General features: G+C 35.7%; 1 protein-coding gene across 3 annotated transcripts in view; it reads left to right on the forward strand.

Annotated features, from left to right (window-relative positions):
- The window catches only part of LOC136843197 (metabotropic glutamate receptor 5-like), a 549708-nt gene that overhangs the window by 517419 nt on the left and 8886 nt on the right, over positions 1–23403 (forward strand). For all 3 annotated transcript variants that reach the window (XM_067111270.1, XM_067111272.1, XM_067111271.1), the window contains exons 11-22: positions 6199–6329; positions 7606–7835; positions 8977–9143; positions 9698–9774; positions 10160–10334; positions 12529–12664; positions 14714–14856; positions 15915–16157; positions 16836–16940; positions 20692–20862; positions 21726–21853; positions 22343–22465. In XM_067111270.1, coding sequence (XP_066967371.1) covers positions 6199–6329; positions 7606–7835; positions 8977–9143; positions 9698–9774; positions 10160–10334; positions 12529–12664; positions 14714–14856; positions 15915–16157; positions 16836–16940; positions 20692–20862; positions 21726–21853; positions 22343–22465 — 1829 coding nt within the window. The remainder of the gene's footprint in view (positions 1–6198; positions 6330–7605; positions 7836–8976; positions 9144–9697; positions 9775–10159; positions 10335–12528; positions 12665–14713; positions 14857–15914; positions 16158–16835; positions 16941–20691; positions 20863–21725; positions 21854–22342; positions 22466–23403) is intronic.

The raw sequence follows: 23403 nt of genomic DNA on the forward strand, positions 1-23403 counted from the left end.
TGAATATGAAAAAACGTCACCGGGTGTGTGACAAAATTTATAATATGTATAATATATATATATATATATATATATATATATATATATATATATATATATATATATATATATATATATATATATATATATATATACACGCGTATGTGGGCGCGCGCGCCCGTGCATTCGTGATTATGCTAATTAACTACTGAGGTACGGCGCTTACTATGCATCTCTGTATCACTAAGTCTCGTATTATCCATCTCCGTACCAGTAAGTTAACGCAAAGAATTAAAATCGGAATTTTCCAATCTTCCCGAACTGGCAGAATGACTAAAAACGCCCATTTTCTGAATGGACCAGTGACCTTTAAACCGCCCATCAGCAGTCAAGAACCTCTAAAAAGAAAGAACGAAAGAAAGAGAAAAATGAACAAAGAAAAACGCGACGTAAATCAGAAGAGCCGAACGAAATTTTGGAGGTTTATGGTTCCCTTCGGGAGAAGAGGGAAAGATTGGAGGTCCCAGGAATTGTATGGGGAAGAGGTCGAGGAATTAACTGTGATGTCAGAGGGAGACATTGAAGGACAAAGACTTCCATTCGGTGTTTGATTAAAAACCAGTCCATGGAGAAAAGGTTTTTTCTCATTTTTTTTCATTCACGTTCGACGTAACTTTCATGTTGCGGATGAAGGTTTTTTGACCTTGTAAGGAAAGATGAATCGTCAATGCATTTTCGATGAAGCTGGATCTTACTCTAGGCATCCTTTTATTAATACTAATGTAATCTTAGTCTCATGAAGTATTTCCATTTGCTGTAGAAGTACTGTATCGGTACAGAAAAGTTTCAGTTACAACTACAACTTGATTCTCCCGAGTCTTGTAACCTATATCAAGACTACTTCAAAGTTATGAATTCTTTTTCACCGAGATAAAATTCATAATTGCTCACCATAATCAGCTCATCTCTGAATAAAGAATTTGAGGGGAAAATGCAGCTAAAAGTTTCAAATGGGATATCCATTTACCTGATCTGGGAAAAAGGAAAATGGGAAGTTTCATGAATTTGTGACGCCTCTTGATTTACTGAATATAAAAAATCTTCAGCAAGTAGAAAGAACGATACGAGATACAAAGGTAAAATTAAACCAAGGTGTAAGGGAGTAAGAGGAGAACAGACTTAGAATCGTTCATTTAAGAAGAAAGATGACTAATACTGCCTTAAAATAAACAACAGCCTCGTGTGACCCTGTAAGAAAAATCTGTGACATTGAATGAAGCAGTTCGAAAAAATAATAACTATGCGAGGGGAAAAGGAATAGCAAGAATTGAGACCCGAACTGTAAAATTTATAATATAAGGAGACAGTTGGCAAGGAAGACCGCAATTCCTTGAGAAAAAACTCACAGTGATATTATGAAGCAGGAGAGAAATTGTATATAAGGAAAATAAATTTTTAAATGTCATGAGAATAACTCCCGGAGATTTTATGAAATAAATAAGCAATAGTATACAAAGAAGAATGGAGAGAGCCCCAGCATCAAAAGATGCCTTGAAGAAAAGGTCCGGACCGTGAAAAATACAGAATGAAGCTAGTGACTCATTTCCTATGAAAAACAAGTAAAAAATGCGCCAAAGTTTCTTCAGCGCGGTCGAGTTTTCTGTACAGCGTATAATCAAGGCCACCGAAAATATATCTATCTTTCGGTAGCCTCGGGGAAATGCCGTATGAGCCGCAGCCCATGAAGCTTTCAGCCACGGCCCGGTGGTGGCCTGTCCTACAGCGTTGCCAGACGCACGATTATGGCTAACTTTAACCTTATATAAAATCAAAACTACTGAGGTTAGAGGGCTGCAATATGGCATGTTTGATGATTGGAGGGTGGATGATCAACATACCAATTTGCAGCCCTCTAGCTTCAGTAGTTTTTAAGAACTGAGGGCGGACAGAAAAAGTGCGCACAGAATAAAGTGCGGACGGACAGACAAAACCATCTCAATGGTTTGCTTTTACTGAAAACTAAAAAGTAAGGAGTAACAATCATTGTCAAACGATGGATTATAAAACCATGTATGAAAAGAAATAAGAAGAGGAAAGGAAGAAGAGGAAGGCAATGGCCGTTTATAAGTTAAAAAAAAAAAAGGAAAGTTTTGAGAGAGCGAGAGAGCGACCCTGTGTGGCGGTTGATGGTTGCTTTCCCCTGGGCGAATGAAAGCGCTTGTTTGGTCAAGAGTTATCTCGTCTCTTTTAACACTGAAGAGATTCGTTTGACGTCTGTTGACTTCTAATTTAAGTCGCATAACGACGTCTCACGTGTTGAAACACTTCTCAAAAGGGAAGATTCTTCTTCTACGAAGTGCTACGTCAGACTCGGAAATAACCAAGATGCTTTTCTGCTGAGGATTTAGTTTATCCTTAGCCACGTTTACTCTGTTGAAGATGCTTAGAAGATCGTGGTTACTAGTTTAAACGAATGGCTTCCAGAGGTCATTAAGGTACCTTAATGATCGTTTTATTGTTTTCCTCTGAAATCGGATGAAAAAACGGTTCACGCCATCCATTGCTTGATTCATGGCTTCTTATGTCTGTAGTAGCGTTGCTGTAAATAAATGTATAAATTATATATATATATATATATATATATATATATATATATATATATATATATATATATATATATATATATATATATATATATATATATACCACTTAAACATAGTGACCTTTTTGTATTCAATTATTCAAGCCACAAATTTTGAATAACTTTAACCCAATGGAATTATAAAGGTTAAGTATATCTTCCTGGCCGGTCTTCATATATATATATATATATATATATATATATATATATATATATATATATATATATATATATATATATATATATATATATATATATATATAATTATTTATAATTATGTACTGTATATATATTATATATGTAAATGTGTGTGCGTGTATGTGTTTCTGCGCTTGTGTCTGTGTGCATTATATGTGTGTCTTTGTGTTTTCATTCAGCGGAAAATCGAAAATCTTTCATCAGATATAATTAGATAGCAAATCAAATGACTGAGTGCGTAACCTAACAACAAAAGCTGGAATGCATGATATTTTTCCGTGTAGCAACTTTCTGAAGACTACCAGACGGCGCAAATTATTCCTGGAGCGAATTCTCAGCCCGAATTGAAACTGATGCTGGCAATGGTACCATGTGGGAATTCTCAATTGGATAAAAAAATCAGGTAGTACAAGGAAAAATCAGATTGGTCAATGTTATATCTTGAGGAATCCTAATTCGTGAAGACGAGCTGAAACGACCCGTTGGATTCAGTATTATATCTCCAGTAACTGGTGGTCTGCTTCCTAAAGTTATTAAGATTTTACAATAAAATCTGCGTTCCAGATTTTATAGAAATATGCTCTTGGCAATTCCACAAGAATAAGCATTCCAGCATTGACTGCATTAGTCATAGAAGTATCTTCTTTTTAGCACAAATATACTTTGGCCAGGCTTTTCTTACTGATTTTACAATCAGTTGCAGTTATTAAATACAAGAAAAAATAACGCAAGATTTTATCACTTAACATTTTAAAAGCTTTTGACGTGCTATTTTTGACTTATTTCTTATATTGGAAGAATTTGGTTTTCCATCCAAAGTTTTAAACATAGTAGAATCATACTCTGAGAATATGAAATCCAGAGTGTTATATAACGGAATACGTTTGGATGAGTTTGCTGTAAATTAATGAGTGAAGTAGGGATGTTTGCTGACACCAACTTTGTTTAACATATGATTTTACTAAACATAACATCAGTAATATGAAATGAACGAAGGCGGGGTAGTTTTGTATTTTGAATGTATATAAGTTTAATATAAGAAGGTTTCGGGTCAAGATGAAAATTACTGAAATTATCACTACGGAATTTTTCTTTTAACTGATGATGTGACCGTTGTATCATGCAATGAAATAACCTGCTGCTTAATATATTATCGAGGCACCTAAAGACTTCAATCTGTATGCAGAAATGGCAAGACAGCAGTAGTTAATAGCTCCTTGGCAAAATTTGCACAAAAAAGTAATAAAGAACCAGTGTTTACAATGTGTGGTGTGTAGAGATAACTGGCCCATGCACGCCTACTCAAAAAACTTAATATCTTCATTGCTGTTGCTTAAGGAAGATTCTTGGGATATAGTGACATCACAGAGTTGTCCTCGAATGTCCTTGTGTGTGTGTGTGCGTATATGTATATATATATATATATATATATATATATATATATATATATATATATATATATATATATATGTGTGTGTGTGTGTGTGTGTGTGTATTTATATAATACTGGAGGAGATGCACATGTCAGTCGAATTCGAAGAAAATAATGTATAATGATATACAAAAGGAAATTTCCTCCTGAGCGTTACTACAGCTCTCTGAAAGTGCCCAATGAATGATTAATAAGAAAGTGCTCTGGATCAAAGTCTCTGGAAACAGAGAATCAGAGAGATATGTGGTGTTGGTTGACAGGGGTGAAGATGCGAGGAGGCATAGTTTATGCGCACACCATAAGTAATAATGGCCATTATAGCCATGTTAGTAGTATATATCCTTAGTGAAATATATTGCTAACATGGCTACAACGTAAGTAGTACATTCCACTAAGGATATGTACTACTAAACAATGTTGGTGGTATATTTCACCAAGGATATACACTACTAACATGGCTACCATGGCCATGTTAGTGGTATATATTCTTAATGAAATATACTACTAACATGGCTACAGTGTTGGTAGTATATTTCACGAAAGATATGTACTACTAACATGGCTACAGTGGCCATGTTAGTAGTATATATCCTTAGTGAAATATACTACTAACATGGCTACAATGGCCATGTTAGTAGTATATATCCTTAGTGAAATTTATTACTAACATGGCTACAATGTTAGTAGTATATTTCACTATGGATATGTTCTACTAACATGGCTACAACGTTCATGTTAGTAGTATATATCCTTAGTGAAATGTACTACTAACATGGCTACAATGGCCATGCTAGTAGTACATATCCTTAGTGAAACAGATGAATGACAAGTGATTTTCAACATTTCTCAATTCGCGAAAATTGTGTGTGAAGAGAATTATTAGTTCAGCTCATTCATGATATATAATAACTATCACCAGACAACTGCAGACTGAACGAAACTGAACTTGCTTGTACTCTGTGTTAGCGAAAGAACGAGATTATCAAAGTAATGTGTTTTTCAAATGATACTCCATTGTAACCTGATATGAATGTTATGAAAATATGTGGGATTGAAGATTTTGGAATATGCAACTTTAGTTATATCCAATGAACGATGAAAAAAGAATCCGTAAAAAAATGTCCCTCGATAGTGCCAATCACTACAAAGAATACCATACGATCCAAATCATCCCGAGTCTAAAGCAACCCCCCCCCCGCTTTTTTTTTTCAAGACCACACCCTTCGTAGCTGCACCCAACGACAAATGATAGTTATTAGCTTTAACATGTATGTTTAATCATTCAGTGGAACTGGAAAAATACGTTACCAGTCTCGCATCAGTAATTGCCACGGAATTCGTCGTATATCAGGTTAATTGAGCCTGATTTTTGCTTAAAAAGTTGATGATGTAATTACTTGGCCTTCAGGGTGTCGGTGTTCACAGATCTGAATAATTGCCTGGACATTCTTTTATTGAGTCATTTTTGCTTTTGTTTATGAAGTTATGCCTGTTTAACCTTTCTAATTGATTTTCAATTAGAATGTAAGAAAATAAAGTATATATTTTTTAATACCAGTTAATTGATAAATCATACCTTTACAGACATTAACTTCGATTAAATAAAATGTTATATATTTCTCTCGTGCTTGTGACATTCTCTTTTATGCATTTTTAACACACAGACACACATTATATATATATATATATATATATATATATATATATATATATATATATATATATATATATATATATATATATATATATATATATATCATACAATCCTTTCACCATTTTATTTAATGGCATATAAATATACATATAAATATATATACATACATACATACATACATACATACATACATACATACATATCCATGCTTACACTCCTTTCACCAGTTTATTCAATGACATAATTTGTTAAAACAGGAACTACTTGAACCAGCCGAGTCTTTTCCCTTTCCAGGTGATCCACCAGTTACTCGAGGATCAGAAGGCGAATGTAGTCGTGTGTTTCTGCGAGGGAATGACAGTCCACCACTTACTCTTGGCTGCACAGAGGCATAATGTCACCTCCCGTTTCCTTTTCATTGGCAGGTTAGTTCACCTCAAGTCATCTTCGGAAAATGCTAGTGTGTTGTATTGAAATGCGGAGCGTAATTACCGCAGAGTTATTTCTCATAGTTTTTACCATTATTAACGTATATATATCTCGTATATATAACAATATAAAATTCTTCTTCTTAGTATATTCGCCTTCTGGTATAAATGAAGGTTACGTAACCGTAATCAGGGAATAGCTGTTGAGTGCCTTGAACAAATCTCGATTCCTGAGATTTCCTAGAGCACGATAATTTCTGATAAATGTATCAGAAAATGGCTGAAATCTGTTCTGCTGATATTCTTGCGATAAAACAAATGCCTCTCTCTCTCTCTCTCTCTCTCATATATATATATATATAAATATATATATATATATATATATATATATATATATATATATATATATATATATATATATATATATATATATATATATATACATACACATATATATACATATATATACATACACATATATATACATATATATACTTTATGGATGTGGAAAAACCATCATGATATCTTTGGTGTAATATTTTTTTACATTTTGAAAATAAAATTTACATCCTCCATACGGAAACACTACAGCCTTATTCCCCCAGAATTTTTGTACAGAATAGTAGATGCTCAGAATGAATGATGACATTGTATAAAAAAAATTCAATGATTTACGTGGAACATACCAGAGCACAACATTGTCATTTATTCACCGCTTGAATTTAAATTTTTAAAGTTATTTTGTTATTTTTTTATAATGTTTGGTTGTCATTTCTCACTTGCGCCTAATTATCTGCACGTATGTATTTATAATTATGCTCTCAAATGCCTGAGCATAAAGTCACTTGTTTGGTTGTGTAAATGCAGTATGGTATCCGAATTACTTGTGTATTTTTATCTTCTTATTGATCTATTTCAGGATTACTTTAAGAAATCAGCACATTATTATCAAAGGAAATGAAGGTCTTTTTCGGAGGTTTTATTTGTATCCGTGCTCTTCGAATGCATTTTCAATACTTAGTAATACAAAACAAAAAATCTCCTTTTTTTCTTCTTATCTCTGCTTGTCTGATAATTGTGCTTGCAGTGGATAATGAAAAGTACAAAAAGCAATTTTTAAGAACGTTGAGAAAAGCAAAAAATACCGGCCCATGTAATCTACTATTCACCTCACTGTCTTACGCTTCTTCCTTTTCCTGATCTGGAAACACTTAATTAGTCTACAGTTCGTATAGATTTACCATTTATCTTCTTCTCTACCACCCCACCTCAGCGACGGCTGGGCCGACCGATCTGACGTGGTGGCGGGAGTGGAAGAAGCGGCTGTAGGAGGTCTCTCCATCAAGATCCACAGCCCCTACATCAATGAGTTCGACGATTACTACTTCGACCTCCACCCTGACAACAACACGCGGAATCCTTGGTTCGTCGAGTTCTGGCAAATGAGGTTCAATTGTTCCTTGCCTGGGATCGAAGAGGTTGCCTCTCTTCCAAGGTGTACAGGTTGGTTCTTTCATCTTTTGTTTATTCCATTGGCAATTTTTTTTTAATAAAAAGAGATATACTTTGGGAGTGTTTCCTTAATTGGAGCACAAAATGGTTGGAAAATCCTGGATGGGAACCCTGAAGCCAAAACGAAAGACTTTGTTCTCAAAACAGTTCAAACGTGATTTCCAGCATCCACTTGATGTTGTGGATTAAAGAACATGAAGTCCTTTGCATAGGATTTATGTAAGTCTTTGCCTTTCTTCTCAGTACAACAGTGGTATTTCTCAGCTGTGAAAAATACCTTTCATACTGTAGTCAAGGAAAACCTTGCATAACTTCATTCTTCTACTCCTGGTTTAGACTGCATTTTATTTATTTATATTTATTTATCTATCTACTTATTTACTTTTTTATTTATTTACTTACTTCCTTATTTACTTATTCGTTTACTTAGAGACTGTAATCTAGGTTAGTTGCAAATATCGCAATCTTGTGCTTGCAGATAATTAAAAGAATAAAGAACAATTAGGTAAAGGAACTTGTATGTCTTCTGCTTTGCTTGCAAGTGCAATAACGTTATTTTCGTTATATTCAAGTCCTTTTTTCTGAGTGTATTATATATCGCTACATTTGCCTAAAAACGTGTATACACTGCAATATGTCGCTGCTTTAGGAAACTGAAGGATGTTAAGATTTCTGAGTTGTCTTAGATGAATTCTGTTAGGGAATTGCTCTTCTTTTGATATACAGGATTAAATCTGGTAATATTTCGGATGCCTTCAAACTTTCCTTTGAATCTTCATTTGCGGCTGTTTCTGAAGTTGACTTTAATGCTCTGGCATTAAGACAAACAACGACTGACTTATTAAAGAACTGTCTGTTGCCTTAGTGATGTGTTATCGTAGTCCATTGTTTACCTGTAGTGTACAGTTTAGGTTATGAAATGTGTAAATGTACTTTTTACTTATGCTTTCATCTCCCTTTACTTTTTGTACGTTTTTCATTAATCTAATACGAGCTTTGCACACTGCAGAAATGTACTAGTCAAGTTCTATAATGAGTTTTTGCCTCTTCCATAAGAATATATACATATTAACCAGTGTTTATAATAATCATCATCATTATATCATCACCATTAACATTCCGCTCGTCTTAGGAAACGAGTCCTTGCGGAACGGGTACAAGCAGGAGACGAAGATGGCCTTCGTCATGAAAGCTATTTACACAATGGCCTGGGGTCTGCACAACATGCAACAAGATCTCTGCAAAAACACGACCGGCCTTTGCTCCTCTATGCTTCCAATTAATGGGTCTCTTTATAGAGTAAGTGGAGAAGAAGGTTTTTTAGTCAAGTAGTAAAGTGGAAAAATCGGAACTGGTATATGCCAGTAGAATCACTTACGTTTGATTATATTTTTTTTTTATAAAGTGTGCTGAAGTAATTATTAATTATCGTTGGGATCATTACCATATATATATATATATATATATATATATATATATATATATATATATATATATATATATATATATATATATATATATATATATATATATATACTATTATTTTTACATGTGTAAATAAACATATACATATGTGTGTGATGTGTTTATGTATATATACACATTTTTATAAATGTAAATACATACATATATATATATATATATATAATATATATATATATATATATATATATATATATATATATATATATATATATATATATATATATATATATATATATATATATATATATACACCATTGTATAATATGCCTTTCTATATGTAGAATCATTACTCGGTAATGTGAAAGTTAATTTTTATGAACCCTAAATCATTGGTAGTGCAATGACATCAAGTTTTCTCCTCGTCTCAGGACTACTTAATGAACGTCACCTTTTCGTACATGAACGAGACCGTGGCATTTGATTCAAGAGGCGACCCGCCAGGAAGGTAATTTTGAAGATTGTATTTTTTCAGAATAATTATTCCTCTTTAAATTGTTGACATATTTTCTTCAGTTTAATATTGTAAATTCTCATTTATTTGATATGTAGGTTTCAATTTATATTTTGTTTATACCATATGCATATTCGAATGAATATATGTATGTCTTTTACTCATTAGTGATGATTATTGGCAGAGAACATAAAAAAAATTACGTAATTACGATAATTCTTGGTATCCTTACATTTGTTTTCACTATTTTTGTGTAAAACTGAACGCAATGAATGCGCCCGTATTTGGATATTTTTGTGTGATATTCTTTATTCTTTATGCTTCTTTCTTTCATGTAAAAAGTTGCGTCTCATATTTGTCTCTCGCTGCTTCCTCCCAGGTACGACATCATGAACTACCAGCGCCTTGAAAACGGCAGCTTCGACTACGTGCTGGTGGGCACTTGGGACAACGGCTCGCTCGTAGTGCACGAGGAAAGAGTCGTTTTCAATCGGCCCCATAAACTGCCGCCCGCATCTGTGTGCTCCGAGCCGTGTAGCTACAATGAATTTAAGGTAAATGCCTTCTGCTATTCACGGCCTCTGCTGCATCAACTGGCTCTGTTGTTGTCATATTTGGCACTTTTTCCTTCCATGTTTGTTTGCTCAAAACTGGACTTTGGTTCACAGAGGACTTGACGTAGCTAAGCTATGGTCTTGAGTTTGTACCTGAATTTTGGTGCATAGTGATCGTCTGTAAATATATTAGTCTGCATATTCAATTAACATGGAACAGAATGTTTTCAATGTTTCATTTTTGGAAAATTTTCTTTCATAAATTAAATTTTCTATTTCGTGATTTAGGTTTTCCTGTAACTTATTGTTACATATGACATTTGTTTTCAATTTTTGTATACTATGATCAGCAACTTTCCGCTCTGATGCGCATATAAAACAGGCTTAATTAAAAGGTGAAAATAACATTGTATCCACGTATCATTTGTATGTGCAGACATAATTCTCTTTGGACTTTACCCACAAAATAACGTAAAAGTTGCGCACGTAGTCATTTTTTACACTCCTCGCAGCAGCTTGCTGGACTGCGGCCGCTCTTTTCATAAACTCTCGTAATGTAAGTATTTGTAAACAAGCACCTCGTTTGAGAGGACCTGACGTAAGCCTGAATAACCCAGAGCAGAAAATGCACACTTTGTCCGTCGCTTGAGCTGCCCTCCAAAGACTTCAGAACTCTCGTTAGTTCGTCTGAGGCTCGTGGCTCAAGCCGAAAGTAACTGATTATTTTGCTTCAAAGATTCAGGTTATTCCCAGAGAAGTTCCGGAGGAAGTTCTTACAGTTGTTATTATTATTATTATTATTATTATTATTATTATTATTATTATTATTATTATTATTATTATTATTCACTAAGGAATGCTTACTCTCTAACAAACTATTTCCTGGCAAAGTGTATTGTAACGACAAAGATATTAAAAATGAAGACAGGAGAGACAGACATATTTTTAGGCGAAGGCGAATAATAATAATAATGTATGAGCCGACGATTTCTATGTAAGGGGGTTCATGCTTTATTCACAGCTAAAGTTTGAAATTGTCTTTTGAGTTGTCTTGGCAGATATTCTTCAAATATATCCCCTATTTCCCGGGCACATTTTGGCACCTCATATATTCTGTTTTTCTTCAACACGCATTGGCACTTGCATTTTCTTTTGCCTTCACTGTCTTCTTGTCATCTTTTTTATTTGCTTAATTTTTCCTCGTTCAGTGGTCTTCCCACCCTCCCTCCCTCCCCCAAAGAAAAATGAAGTAAATGAAGGTTGCGTCAACTTAACACTTCTTTTATTTCTTACCTGTGCGTGCCATGAGGCGCTTCTCTTGCCATCGTACCCCATAATAGCGTATAGCCTAACACTCTTAAACCAGTGTGTGCATCATTCCCTCTCGTTTATTTAGTAGGATTTTTTTTCTCCATCCTGTTTGCAGTGTCATGAATGTCTGTGTTGGGAATTGAGTCTAACCTAGATGAAGAGGAACTGTGAAACTGGGAACCATTTTTTTTTTACTGAATATAAGGAAAGTCGAACATTTTAATATATGCAAAAAAATATTCACCCTAGCTTAAGAGTGAGGGAGACTTTGACTTGTAATTCCTTGTAGTAGTGAAGAAACAACTGTATAGTAACTGACATGATCGAGTTATGTTAAAAGGTAATATCTTTCGTCAGGGCCTAAGCAACCGAATAAATACAATATAAATGAATGTTCATGTGTATAAAGCGCCACTTAAATCGTAAATATTTGAAACGTTCCCAGTAACTTGAAAAGTTCCCAGTAAATTATTTCCAGTACCATGCACCCTCCATTATGCCTCCATGGATTGTCATGAGCATTTTCTGGGTACTTTTATGGAACGTACAGGACAGGTTTTCCCTTCGCTTTCAAACTTCTCACCTAACTGCTATGACTGTTATTCATTTTGGTGGCTGGCAAATGTCTGCCCAGGATCTTTCTGTGCGTATATTCAAATACGAATCATCTGTGGATATAGTTCAATTTATTTTTCATCCTCGTTAGTCTTTTTACTGGTGGTGTGTTACGAATTTTTTATAATTTCTTAATGTCTGTATTCATGGTCATTTGTTTATGCTTATTCTATTAATCATGAGGCAATTTCCAAGGATGTTCATGAATGGACGTGCCCCGAAAATCACGAATTAAGAGTAATTTTCTTTTGTATTTCCTGTTCCTCAGAGTTTTGTCGAGACGGGAGACGACACCCAAAGGTGCTGTTGGATCTGCATCGAATGTGAGGAGGATGAATTTCTGCTGAATGAAACGACTTGTCAGCGCTGTCAACAAGGCTACTGGCCGAACCAGAACAAGACAGGTAAGGGACAGAATGACTGACATACGAAAATTCTATGCAGAATGTTCCGGAACCAGATACTCTTTTTCGTCGTCAACTATCAACTAGCCCAAGACCAGTACAGAAGAATTAAAATATAAAAATGAGGATGAAAATGATAAGCCTACAGTAGGTTCTCTTAGGAAGCGGGCCCCCCCTTTTTTAAATGATGGAAGACCAAAGTCATATCGAAAGGATGAAAAAGAGCACTGTAAAGCTCTTGGCACTTGACACGAACGCTAAACATCAGCTAGGTTATTCACAATGCAGTTTCTCAATTTAGTCTCATACTGACAAAGATGAGTACCTTCAGTCTTCATTTTAGGAAGCATTATAAAGAGCCATAAGACAGTCCTGCAGAAACTACGGGTTATTTCTTATATTTCACAAGTAGGCTATATACGTAAAAACAAATTAGAAATATGGCAAGAGACAAACCATTGTAATTCGTTTGGCAAGAGTATTCAAGCAAAGCTTTTTGAGGTGTACAGGGACCTTGACTTCTAGTACCATAGATGATATTCATCTCCTGATAGCAGAGGTGATTTTTATTCTTTTTCACTTCCTTAAGAGATCATCTGCAGCATGAATGCATCAGTAATAATTACCTTTCTTGACGATGAGAGAGCAGCTCTAGGAAAGGCATGAATTCACTTTTGAATTTACTTATTCTTAAATAAAGTAGGTATGTAGCATCGACGTCATCTTGTAAGGAAATAGAGCTCTTGTGGGCGGGATTGACGATAGGCCTAGTCAGCCCATCAGACTGGATCGTACCGGATTCCAAACCTTCATGGTCAGTGGAATTTGTATATTCCCCTGGCACTTTTGTGCGTTGTTCCCCGTCTCTGTAGATATATTATGACGGGAGCTGAAAGTCTTCGAACTATTAAAAAAAGGTATAAAGGAAGTTTGTCACTTCAAAACGTGCCGGCGTCTCCAAACAAAGCACTAGACCGTTCTGCTCCCAGTGAACAAAGGGCTAAAGGTGAAAAATTCTACTTATCAAAATTAGCTTTGGGAATACACACAAAGGTGTTCCGGGAATGGACCTCGCTGACAGTGTATGGTGTTTAGTGAACATGTGTGCTTGTCGAAATCAGTAAACAAGCAAATATGCAGGTGTTGTGTAGGCGAGATACAAGTGGTGAAGTAGCGTGATATGAATAAAATTAGAGAGGAAAGGAGAAATGAAAAATGAAATGGGAAAAGTCATGGAAGTTTTGCCACAACAATTATTTGATGTTAGAGGAACAAGGTGAGGTACCAGGAACTTAGCTTCTTTTAGACAGGATGTATGGAACCAGGTCAAGATGCATCTCATAGGAACACATGCCTTGTGTATTTTGAGAAGACCGTATAGTCCACACCGTAAGAGGCCCTGTGCTATATAGAGATTAGTACACCTCAGTGTTTTAGATATTTTTATATTTTAAATATTTTAAGAATCTATGCATGTTCTCTCCAATGTGAAATATAGTAAAAAAAAAATCAGGATATTCTAGTATAGAGAATTTCGTATTGTCATTCAAGATATTTTCAGCTTTTTAAATTTTCAGATAACAGTACCTTTGCATTTATCTGGTCTAGTAAAGGGGCATATCCTCGTTATTTACCAATTCCTTTCCGAAATTTAAGTCTCGTAGTTAGCGAATTATACGCCTTTTGGGATTAATACCCGCAATCATGTCCGAATGCTGATTATCTCAATATTTTAGCGTGAATACGGTTAATATAGTTCATCGCGGTTGTACGTGATGCAAAATATGGATGCACTTTGACGGAACATTCCAGATCATACATTCTCATAATATATTTTACATTTTATAATTCCTACCAATTTATTTAGGTTAATTTTTCCGATAAGCTGCTATCAAATGCAATGTTTCATGACTTGATTGCGATATTTTGTAAATAAGTACCTGCTGTGCAGTAAAGCATTGGAATCAAACGCCCCACGTGATCTTTCTCATTTTTTCAATACTACCAAATGTGGACTGTAAATATAAATCCCGATTATTTTTCTTGCAGGTTGCGAGGCCATCGACGTCAAGTACATCTTGTGGAATGACGAGGAAAGCATCGCGGCCTTATGCCTGGCTACCCTGGGAATGCTTGCCACACTCTTCGTTATGATTGTGTTCATCAAGCACAATCACACCCCTATTGTTAAGGTATAGCCTCTTGTAGAGAGAGTGTGAGAGAATGCTGGGCGCTTCTTTCTTTGAGGGAGAGAGAGAGAGGAGTTTCATTTTTCATTTCTTTTCTTGTTTAGTTGTTCTTTTGGTTTATTATCGTACTCGTTTCAATGTTAGCGAATATATATATATATATATATATATATATATATATATATATATATATATATATATATATATATATATATATATATATATATATATATATACACAAATATATATATATATGTACATATATATATTATATATATATATACACACACAGTTTTCTCTAACAGGGAGTGGCTCACAAGAACAGAACAGGTAAGGTTCACTGCTACATTCACACATAAACCGGTAAGCTAAAAAATTGTGCGTGAACCTCTGATGTGTAAAACTTCCACATCAGCCACTTTATGCCCCTACTGAGAACGCCCACCCACCTCTATCTTGCACGCACTTCCTCACTTTATGAATGATGAGGCCTCTTTCTTATCAGAACGCCCTTCCTCCATCTTTCCAGCCCATTTTTATATTTAGGCCTTTTTCTCCTCTTCCTTCCTCCCAGTACTTTCGAATTGCATACTCCTTTTACCAGTTTTTCATCCCTCGTTCTTTCTACTTGACCGAACCATCTCAGAACTTGGATCAAAAGAGCAGGTGGGTGGGTCCTCTGGCTTCGTAGGGGGGACTGCTACTAATCTTTTATTTTATTATTATTTTCTTATCATTTATGTTCTTCATATCCCCCTGCATACCATCATGAGTAAACTTCGGCATTTGTTTATTATCTAGTCGAGTTATTTTTTTTAATCTCTGATTTTCAGATATGTATGAGATACCTGATTCTCGCAACAAATGCAAAGTTTTTTTGTCAGGAGTGTTAATTTGTCCAACAGAATCAGTCTTTCATTTGGTATGCCAAAGTGAAAGGGATTTTCGTCCATCATGACCATATTCTCCTAATTTTGGCTGACAAAAGATATTAGCTTCGGTATTAAACCACAAACAAGTTATTAATACATTTTACATTTTTTTATTCTTTTCTGTTTCAGGCTTCCACTCGGGAACTATCCTACATAATCTTCGTTGGAATGATGGTATCCTACTGCGCCACTCTCCCTCTTCTCGCGCGCCCTTCGCCTTCCTCTTGCGCTCTTGCGCGCGTGCTCCCGGGCCTCTCCTTCGCCATGATTTACGCAGCCTTGGTCACCAAAACCAATCGCATCGCGCGTATTCTGGCAGGCACAAAGAAGATCATGATGCGAAAGCCTCGCTTCATGTCAGCTACTGCCCAGGTAAAAAAAAGTCACTTTCATTGTGCAATAAGCTTCAGATCTTCAATTGTGATATGTACATAATGCAAAGACATTTGATAACACCTGATGATTTCATTACAGTTTATATGTAAGTGATCAATTGACGGCTCAGAATCTTCAGGGAGGAAATGATGCCTCCTGGATTGCTGTTGTCGTGAAATATTCTGCTAAATCAAATTATATCGTAATGCTGGTTGCTGCAATTACATTGTAAATTATTCGACAGTAAACACAGCGGTTTCAGTAACATTAGAAAACATTAGTTGATGATGTCTTCAGTCAAATGTCTTCAAAATGATTTCATTTATTTTTAGCTACGGAATAATAACTTTATCTTAATATATTCAAGTAGTAAGTGATGAGTGATAATTCTTACCAATTACATTTTCCCGTGAGCATAATTACATTGCTTAACCATCCACCCACCATCCCTCCTTATAACACATCTCCCATCTCCATCCAATACATCCCACAAATCTTGAAAATGTCATTATTTATCCAAGTATAAAGTGATTAGAGATTATTCAAACCAACTACCTATTCCCATAGGCATAATTACATCGGTTTACCATTCGCCCACTACCCCTCCTTATAGCATATCTTTCATACCCATCCCATTCATCCTACGAATATTGAAAAGGTTGCCCATCTCCGCAGGTCGTCATCACATGCATCTTGATCAGCATCGAAGCTGGCATCATCACGACCATGCTCATCCTGGATCGACCAGACGTGATGCACGTCTATCCCAAGATTAGCGAGGTCAGTTGAAGGATTAAGGAAAATTCCAGTCTTTTTTTTTTTATTATGAGGCCGAACTTATGGGTAACGTAATGCCCGTTTTTTTTCTAGCAATAGACCGAATGAAACGAGAATAACGAAGGGGAAGAGACAGATTTGTCTCTTTAAAAAAGGGGGAGGGGCTTTATGGAAATCACTGTGAAAGGAAGTATAGTTCGACAAAGATGAAATTCAAGGTAGTTGGTTTTTATCTTCTGTTTAGGTTACGTAAGTAATGTACGAAAGAGAAGGGGCTTGCTAGGTTGTTGGCAATTATAATATTTTTTATATTTACCTCTTGATAATCAGAGAAACAAATTTAGGAGCATCTTGCAGAGATATATGCCCCTCATAGCATATATGTTATGGTTATTATATGTATACTGCTAATTCTTATTGAGAATCGCAAAAGACATTATTAAATTGCTTGCTGGGTTGCACAAAATGTCAAACCATTCATTGTTAATACTGCTCTAAAACTGAAGTCATTCGTCGTGTCACGATTCATTCATCAACCCCGGCATCAAACGTCACCTTCCGAGGCCTGGTTTTGAATGGCATCGTCAAAAACTAGAATTTGTTGAATTTGGGATTTGCTGCTTAAGCTTAAAAGGGAATGGTTTACGAAATTAGAGAGAATTGAGAACAGAACAGAATACTGTAGAATTTAGGCCAAAAGCCAAGCGTTGGGAGCTATGAGGTCATTCAGCGCTGAAACGGAAATTGACAGTAAAAAGGTTTGAAAGGTGTAACAGGAGGAAAACCTCGCAGTTCCACTATGAAACAGTTGTTGGGAGAGGGTCCAAAGTACGATGGAAGAAAGAGAAGATGAACGGAGGTACAGAAAAAGGAATTAAAAGGAGTTACAGCTAGGGGCCGAAGGGACGCTGCAAAGAACCTTAAGTAATGCTCACGGTGCACTGACGGCACTAACCCCCTGAAGGAGAGAAAATTGAGGAACCTCTGCTTCTGTCGTCGGCGTAATGTGTTTCTCAGTAGGTGTCGGGCGAATACCAAAGAAAATTGAAAGTTCATAGGCCGTGTTGCAGAAACTATTTAGGATAATTTAGTTTCAAGCATGGAATTTTGATCTTTCCTAGACAGTGACCCCCAAGGGTTTTTGGGGGTCGTTATCTAGAACTAATATTTCTTGGGGGTCATTATCTTTATGATATTTACAGTCTTTTGTTTGTTTTTACGGTAATTCCCAACGGGCTTGTACTAAACACACCTCAAAGGTGGATACATACAGAGTTAAAACCCTTGGGGGTCGCTGTCTTGGAAAGATCCCGGAATTTCTTTCCGGAGTCAATGTTGCAATTTGAGGAAAATAAACAAAAAAGCGAAATAACCGTATCTTCCATCCCTCTGTTACGGCGTAAATAAGCTTTAGGCCGATTTTTGGTAGTGACACTAATGGGCATGTATATTTAGCGCTCTGCGTTTCCGATGTGATTGCAAATCCTTTTTCACCATTAGGATTTTATAAATGCCTCTCAAAGGTTTTGCTGTTCTTTGAATCCCATCATGGGAAGTAGAGTTCTCTAGGCAGAAACGGTTATTGTTGTTATTATTATTATTATTATTAGTATTATTATTATTATTAGTATTATTATTATTATTATTATTATTATTATTATTATTATTATTATAGTTGAAATAAAAATCTTACTTAGTAATGTTAAAAAGGTGGTGAAATTTAATGCACAAAGAACTAATAACATTTATATCTCAGTAACTATTCTCTAGTCATTTTTAAACATTAGAAGTTAAAGTTGCAACAATACACATTGAATCACATGTTAACAGAATGCTCATTAATTTTAACGTTAAATCAAGCATGTATGAAATACACAAACGCACAAATAAAATGCAACAACTTAAGCCTAATCCCTAGTCGGGTTTCGCTGTTTTTTCAGGTGTTTGTATCTCGTGCCCTCTCTTCGTGTGTCCCATTAGGCAAAATGTAACAACAAGTATATAAAATATAACCAGGAAAAATGGGTTCCAAATACATATATCTAATGATAATGAGGCACTGTCTTAGTGTACAAGGGATTTTTAACACTTAGAAATCATTCTGTTTTATTTGGGTATTCGACATTTTGCTTTTAGAAGTATTTGGAAAATCTTGTAACGTAAATGAACGTTACCTTTATCTAAACAGTGTAAACGGATAACTGGGTGAAGAGATCTTACCAACTGTTTCCCAGCTGTTCGTCAGCTGTTTCCTTGTTCACTTGTTCCAAAAGAAGTCAAGAGTACGAAGGATTTAGTATGATAAAAATCCTACATTACAACCAGGACGAGCGTGGACCCTTCAGCTCCATAAGTGGACAGCAGCTGGTAAGAGCTCTTCACTCTGCTACCAGTTCATATTGTTTAGATAAAGGTAACGTCTGTTTTAGTTTAAAAGCTTTCATAACCTTTTTTTTTCGAGCAGGCGCTGTGAAAGAGCTGAGAATAACAGAATCAAATTTGCTCTGCATTGGGAAGTCCCATTTTAAATTTAGGCAGTGCCTCTTTTTCATTAAATATATTTATGCACTTCGGTGCTTTTACTCGAGTGTTTAATACTGTTTTTCCTTTACACCTTTGCATGATATTACATGTGGTTTGTTTCTAACCTCACAGTTATTCCGCATTACGGCATTGTACGGTTCTTTGCCTTAATTTAAGTTTGAAGGTGACTATTTAAATAATTGCAATGAACTATTATTATTATTATTATTATTATTATTATTATTATTATTAGTATTATTAAAACTGAAGCTGTATTAAATACCAGATTATCTGGGGTTCTTTAAGAAACTGGGGCCCAGTCGTTGTCCATTATAAATGTCCTGTGCATCTTAAAACAAAAAATTTAAAGATCTTTTCAAGTAAATAAATGACAAGCGAAACTTAGACATATTCTCCTCAGTTCTACAAATGGAAGCAGTTACGCAGACAATTAATCCTCCCAGAGTTTGGCCTTGTGAAAGACAGTATTTGTTCATGAATGAAATCTTCACAATAGACGTAATTAACTATCAGGTCACTAGACAAAGATATTCTCGGTCATTCTTGTTTTTTCTTGCTCACCGCCGAAGACAAATCGTTTCGTTTGTTTTGGGAAGTATTACAATACTAGACGTAATCTTTAGACAGGACAGAACAAAGCCAGTCACGTGGCAGAGATGGGGAGGTAGAGAGTAAAACGCCAGGGCGAGAAAGAAAGCCTAAAAAATCATTAGGGAAAAGGATGGCGCAATTTTTTTTTTTTTACCCCATGTGAAAGTCATCAGTTATGAAGATATTCGCATCGCTTCCTACTGAGTAATTTCATCATCATTCATGCTTACGTTAATCCAGTCTCCAGGTTTTCCATTATCGGCATTATTCTAGATCTTGATATCGTTTTCGTACCGTTTTCTTTAATTTTCCTTAATACTACAATGATAGTGTCAGTTTTTTTATGATTTCTCTTTAACATTATGAGGTCAGAAGTAATGAGCTTCGCACCACTCCCCCCCCCCTTAGTGTGCTAATGAAGAAAATAAGAATTTGGTATACTATCAGATTTTAATGTACTTATGTGTTTATTGCTTCTCTACATGAGTTCAGTTTTCCATATTCTTAAGATCACGAAACTTTCTCGAGATTTGTTATAGCAATAAGAAAAACCGTCGTGAGTCAGTGTTCTTAAGTCAACTTCGCGTGAAAGAAAAAGCCTTTTTTTTTCTACCCACAGGTGCATTTGGTATGTAACACCTCCCCACGGGGCATCATCGCTCCGATGGGCTGGGACTTCTTCCTGATAGCCATGTGTACGGTGTATGCCATCAAGACGCGCAACCTGCCCGAGAATTTCAACGAGGCCAAATTCATCGGATTTTCGATGTACACGACTTGCGTCATATGGGTAAGATGCGAAATAAATGTTTGCCGTTTGCTTTACGGTGAAGCATTTTTACTGAAGGTTCGTCATTGGAATGAATGACATCACTACAGGCACTGGTATAACATGCAGGAGTTGAAAATGTTTTCAAGGCTTAATGAGAGCTTAATATTGTTTTATTTAATCCTGCAGCATTTGTACATACCTTTTCAACCTCCACCCGCCCTTAGGGTGCGTCCACACTACTATTCAGCATATAAACACACGTCGATAATTACTCACGCACACACATTACAAAAAGATTGGGTATATAAGTCAACGTCTTATTGGTAGTCCATCATTTGCCAAAGGTTCATTCAACGCTTACAGTCGTTGGCTTCTTTTCAGCACGTTTGACAAATATGCGATAAGTTCCAGAAGTGTGTTTATGTCGCGTTTTATTGTTATGGTAGTGTGGGCTCACCCTTGTATGAACGCATTACTTTCATGTTTATCATGTTGGCACTGTTCAATTTAATGCCATCCTCTGATAGATCTCCGTAGGGGGGTAGTGTCGTCAGTGCACCTCATGCGGTGCACTGTGGCATTACCTAAGGTTCTTTGCAGCGTCCCTTCGGCCCTAGCTGCAACCCGTTTCATCCCTTTTACTGTACCTCCGTTCGTATTCTTTCTTCCAGCTTACTTTCCACCCTCTCCTAACAGTTGATTCATAATGCAACTGCGAGGTTTTCCTCCTGTTACACCTTTCAAACCTTTTTTATGGTCAATTTCCGTTTCAGCGCTGAATGACCTCATAGGTCCCAACCTCATAGGTCCCAGTACTTATATTCTATCATCTATCTATCCTCTGACAGATATCTTTAACCATTAGTCTTTTCTCCCGACAGATGGCGTGGGTGCCTATATACTTTGGCAGTGATCACAAAATCATCTGCATGAGCGTCTGCACCTCCTTAAGTGCGCTGGTCATCCTGGTCTTACTCTTCTTCCCGAAGATTTACATAATACTCTTGAGGTATATTTTCATCTTTTTCCTTCATTTTATTCATACTACTACTTACTCTTAATCATATTATTAGCGTAAATAAGAGGTTATTTTACAATGTGATCTTATCACATTATCAGGTAGTACAGTATTTTGCCGTTGTCGAATCATAAATTCTGTAATCAGGAATATAATTAATCTGAGACTTTTGCAGTGATTTTTTTACCTGGCTATAGCTGGTATATTCCTTTTGACAAATTTCGTCCTGTTTAACTCAAAGAAAGTCTGTCAAAAGAGTAAATGGGTATGTCCCGTTCTTCCCTGATAAATTATTTTCACCATCTCTCCCTTCCACTTTATCAAGAGTTCCCTCTTTTCTGTCATCTGAGGAACTTGCTCAGTTCTCTCACAGTCCAAAACTGTAGGATTACTCTTCATATCCCTTTAATGCGTGTATTACGTTCAAAGGACAAACATTTATGGTTATCTGAAATATTTGATCTTTTGCATACGACGCAGGCCGGAGAAGAACGACCGATCAGCCTTCAAAACGACCACAAACGTCCGATGCCACATAGGATCGGCGAGTAAAGCCAGCCTGTCTCGCACCTCGGATCGTTCCCCAAGTGCAGCTATTGAAAGGTCAGTTTCTTTTCTCTGTTGGTGTTGAAATGGAACTCCTTTTATCTCAGCTGTGTTAAAAGCTCAGATTAACTTTTCTGATGAGTGTCTATGTATATATATCGTGAACTTGTCAGGTTTTCAGATGCTCCAGAACCACTGAATCAGTTTTAACTAGGCGCAGTGCATCCTTGGATATATCGGATGCAAGTTATTTCAGATGTGAAAATATGGCGGAGTTATTTTTAAGAATTGTTTTTTCCAACTTATTTGTGCACCGTTTCTTAACACATTTTCTTATCAAATGGCTTCATAAAGGGACTCTCTATATAATTGTGTTATTATTCTTGCTGACAGTTTGTGTTTATCCTTTGACTGTGCGCGGAACACTACACAAACGTGTTTGATCATGCAATTTAGGTCTTAGCTTTCTTTGTTTACGTCAAGATCAGTATTGCCCGTTATGCAATGTGCAATCCAATTTGCTAAAGTGTTCCGTGTATCTCTAGATAAACTTTGAATCTCTGATCACTGTGATTGAAACATTCTTTGTCAGTAATTTTTATCTTTTCAAGTTTAACATTTCTTCACACAGGACCTCCTTTTCTTTTCTTTTTTTTTGCATCTAACAGCCTCGCTTTAAATTTCTTACGTAATTTATACAAATGTATGCATACAGTGTAGATTTCACTGGGCTATATAATCTCAGTTATTATTATTATTATTATTATTATTATTTCGGTAGGAGACCCTCTTTTATACACAGCTTTTAATTTGTATAGAGTCTTCTCTATTTTCTAATTGTTGCTTTTTCTCTGCCCGATTTAATCACATTCTTTTATTATTATTATTATTATTATTATTATTATTATTATTATTATTATTATTATTATTATTTCGGTAGGAGACCCTCTTTTAAACAGGTATTGTTAAATGAAATGGCTCCATCAGCTGCATTT

This window comes from Macrobrachium rosenbergii, chromosome 11 (genome assembly GCF_040412425.1).
Source record: "Macrobrachium rosenbergii isolate ZJJX-2024 chromosome 11, ASM4041242v1, whole genome shotgun sequence".
Lineage (NCBI taxonomy): Eukaryota > Metazoa > Arthropoda > Malacostraca > Decapoda > Palaemonidae > Macrobrachium > Macrobrachium rosenbergii.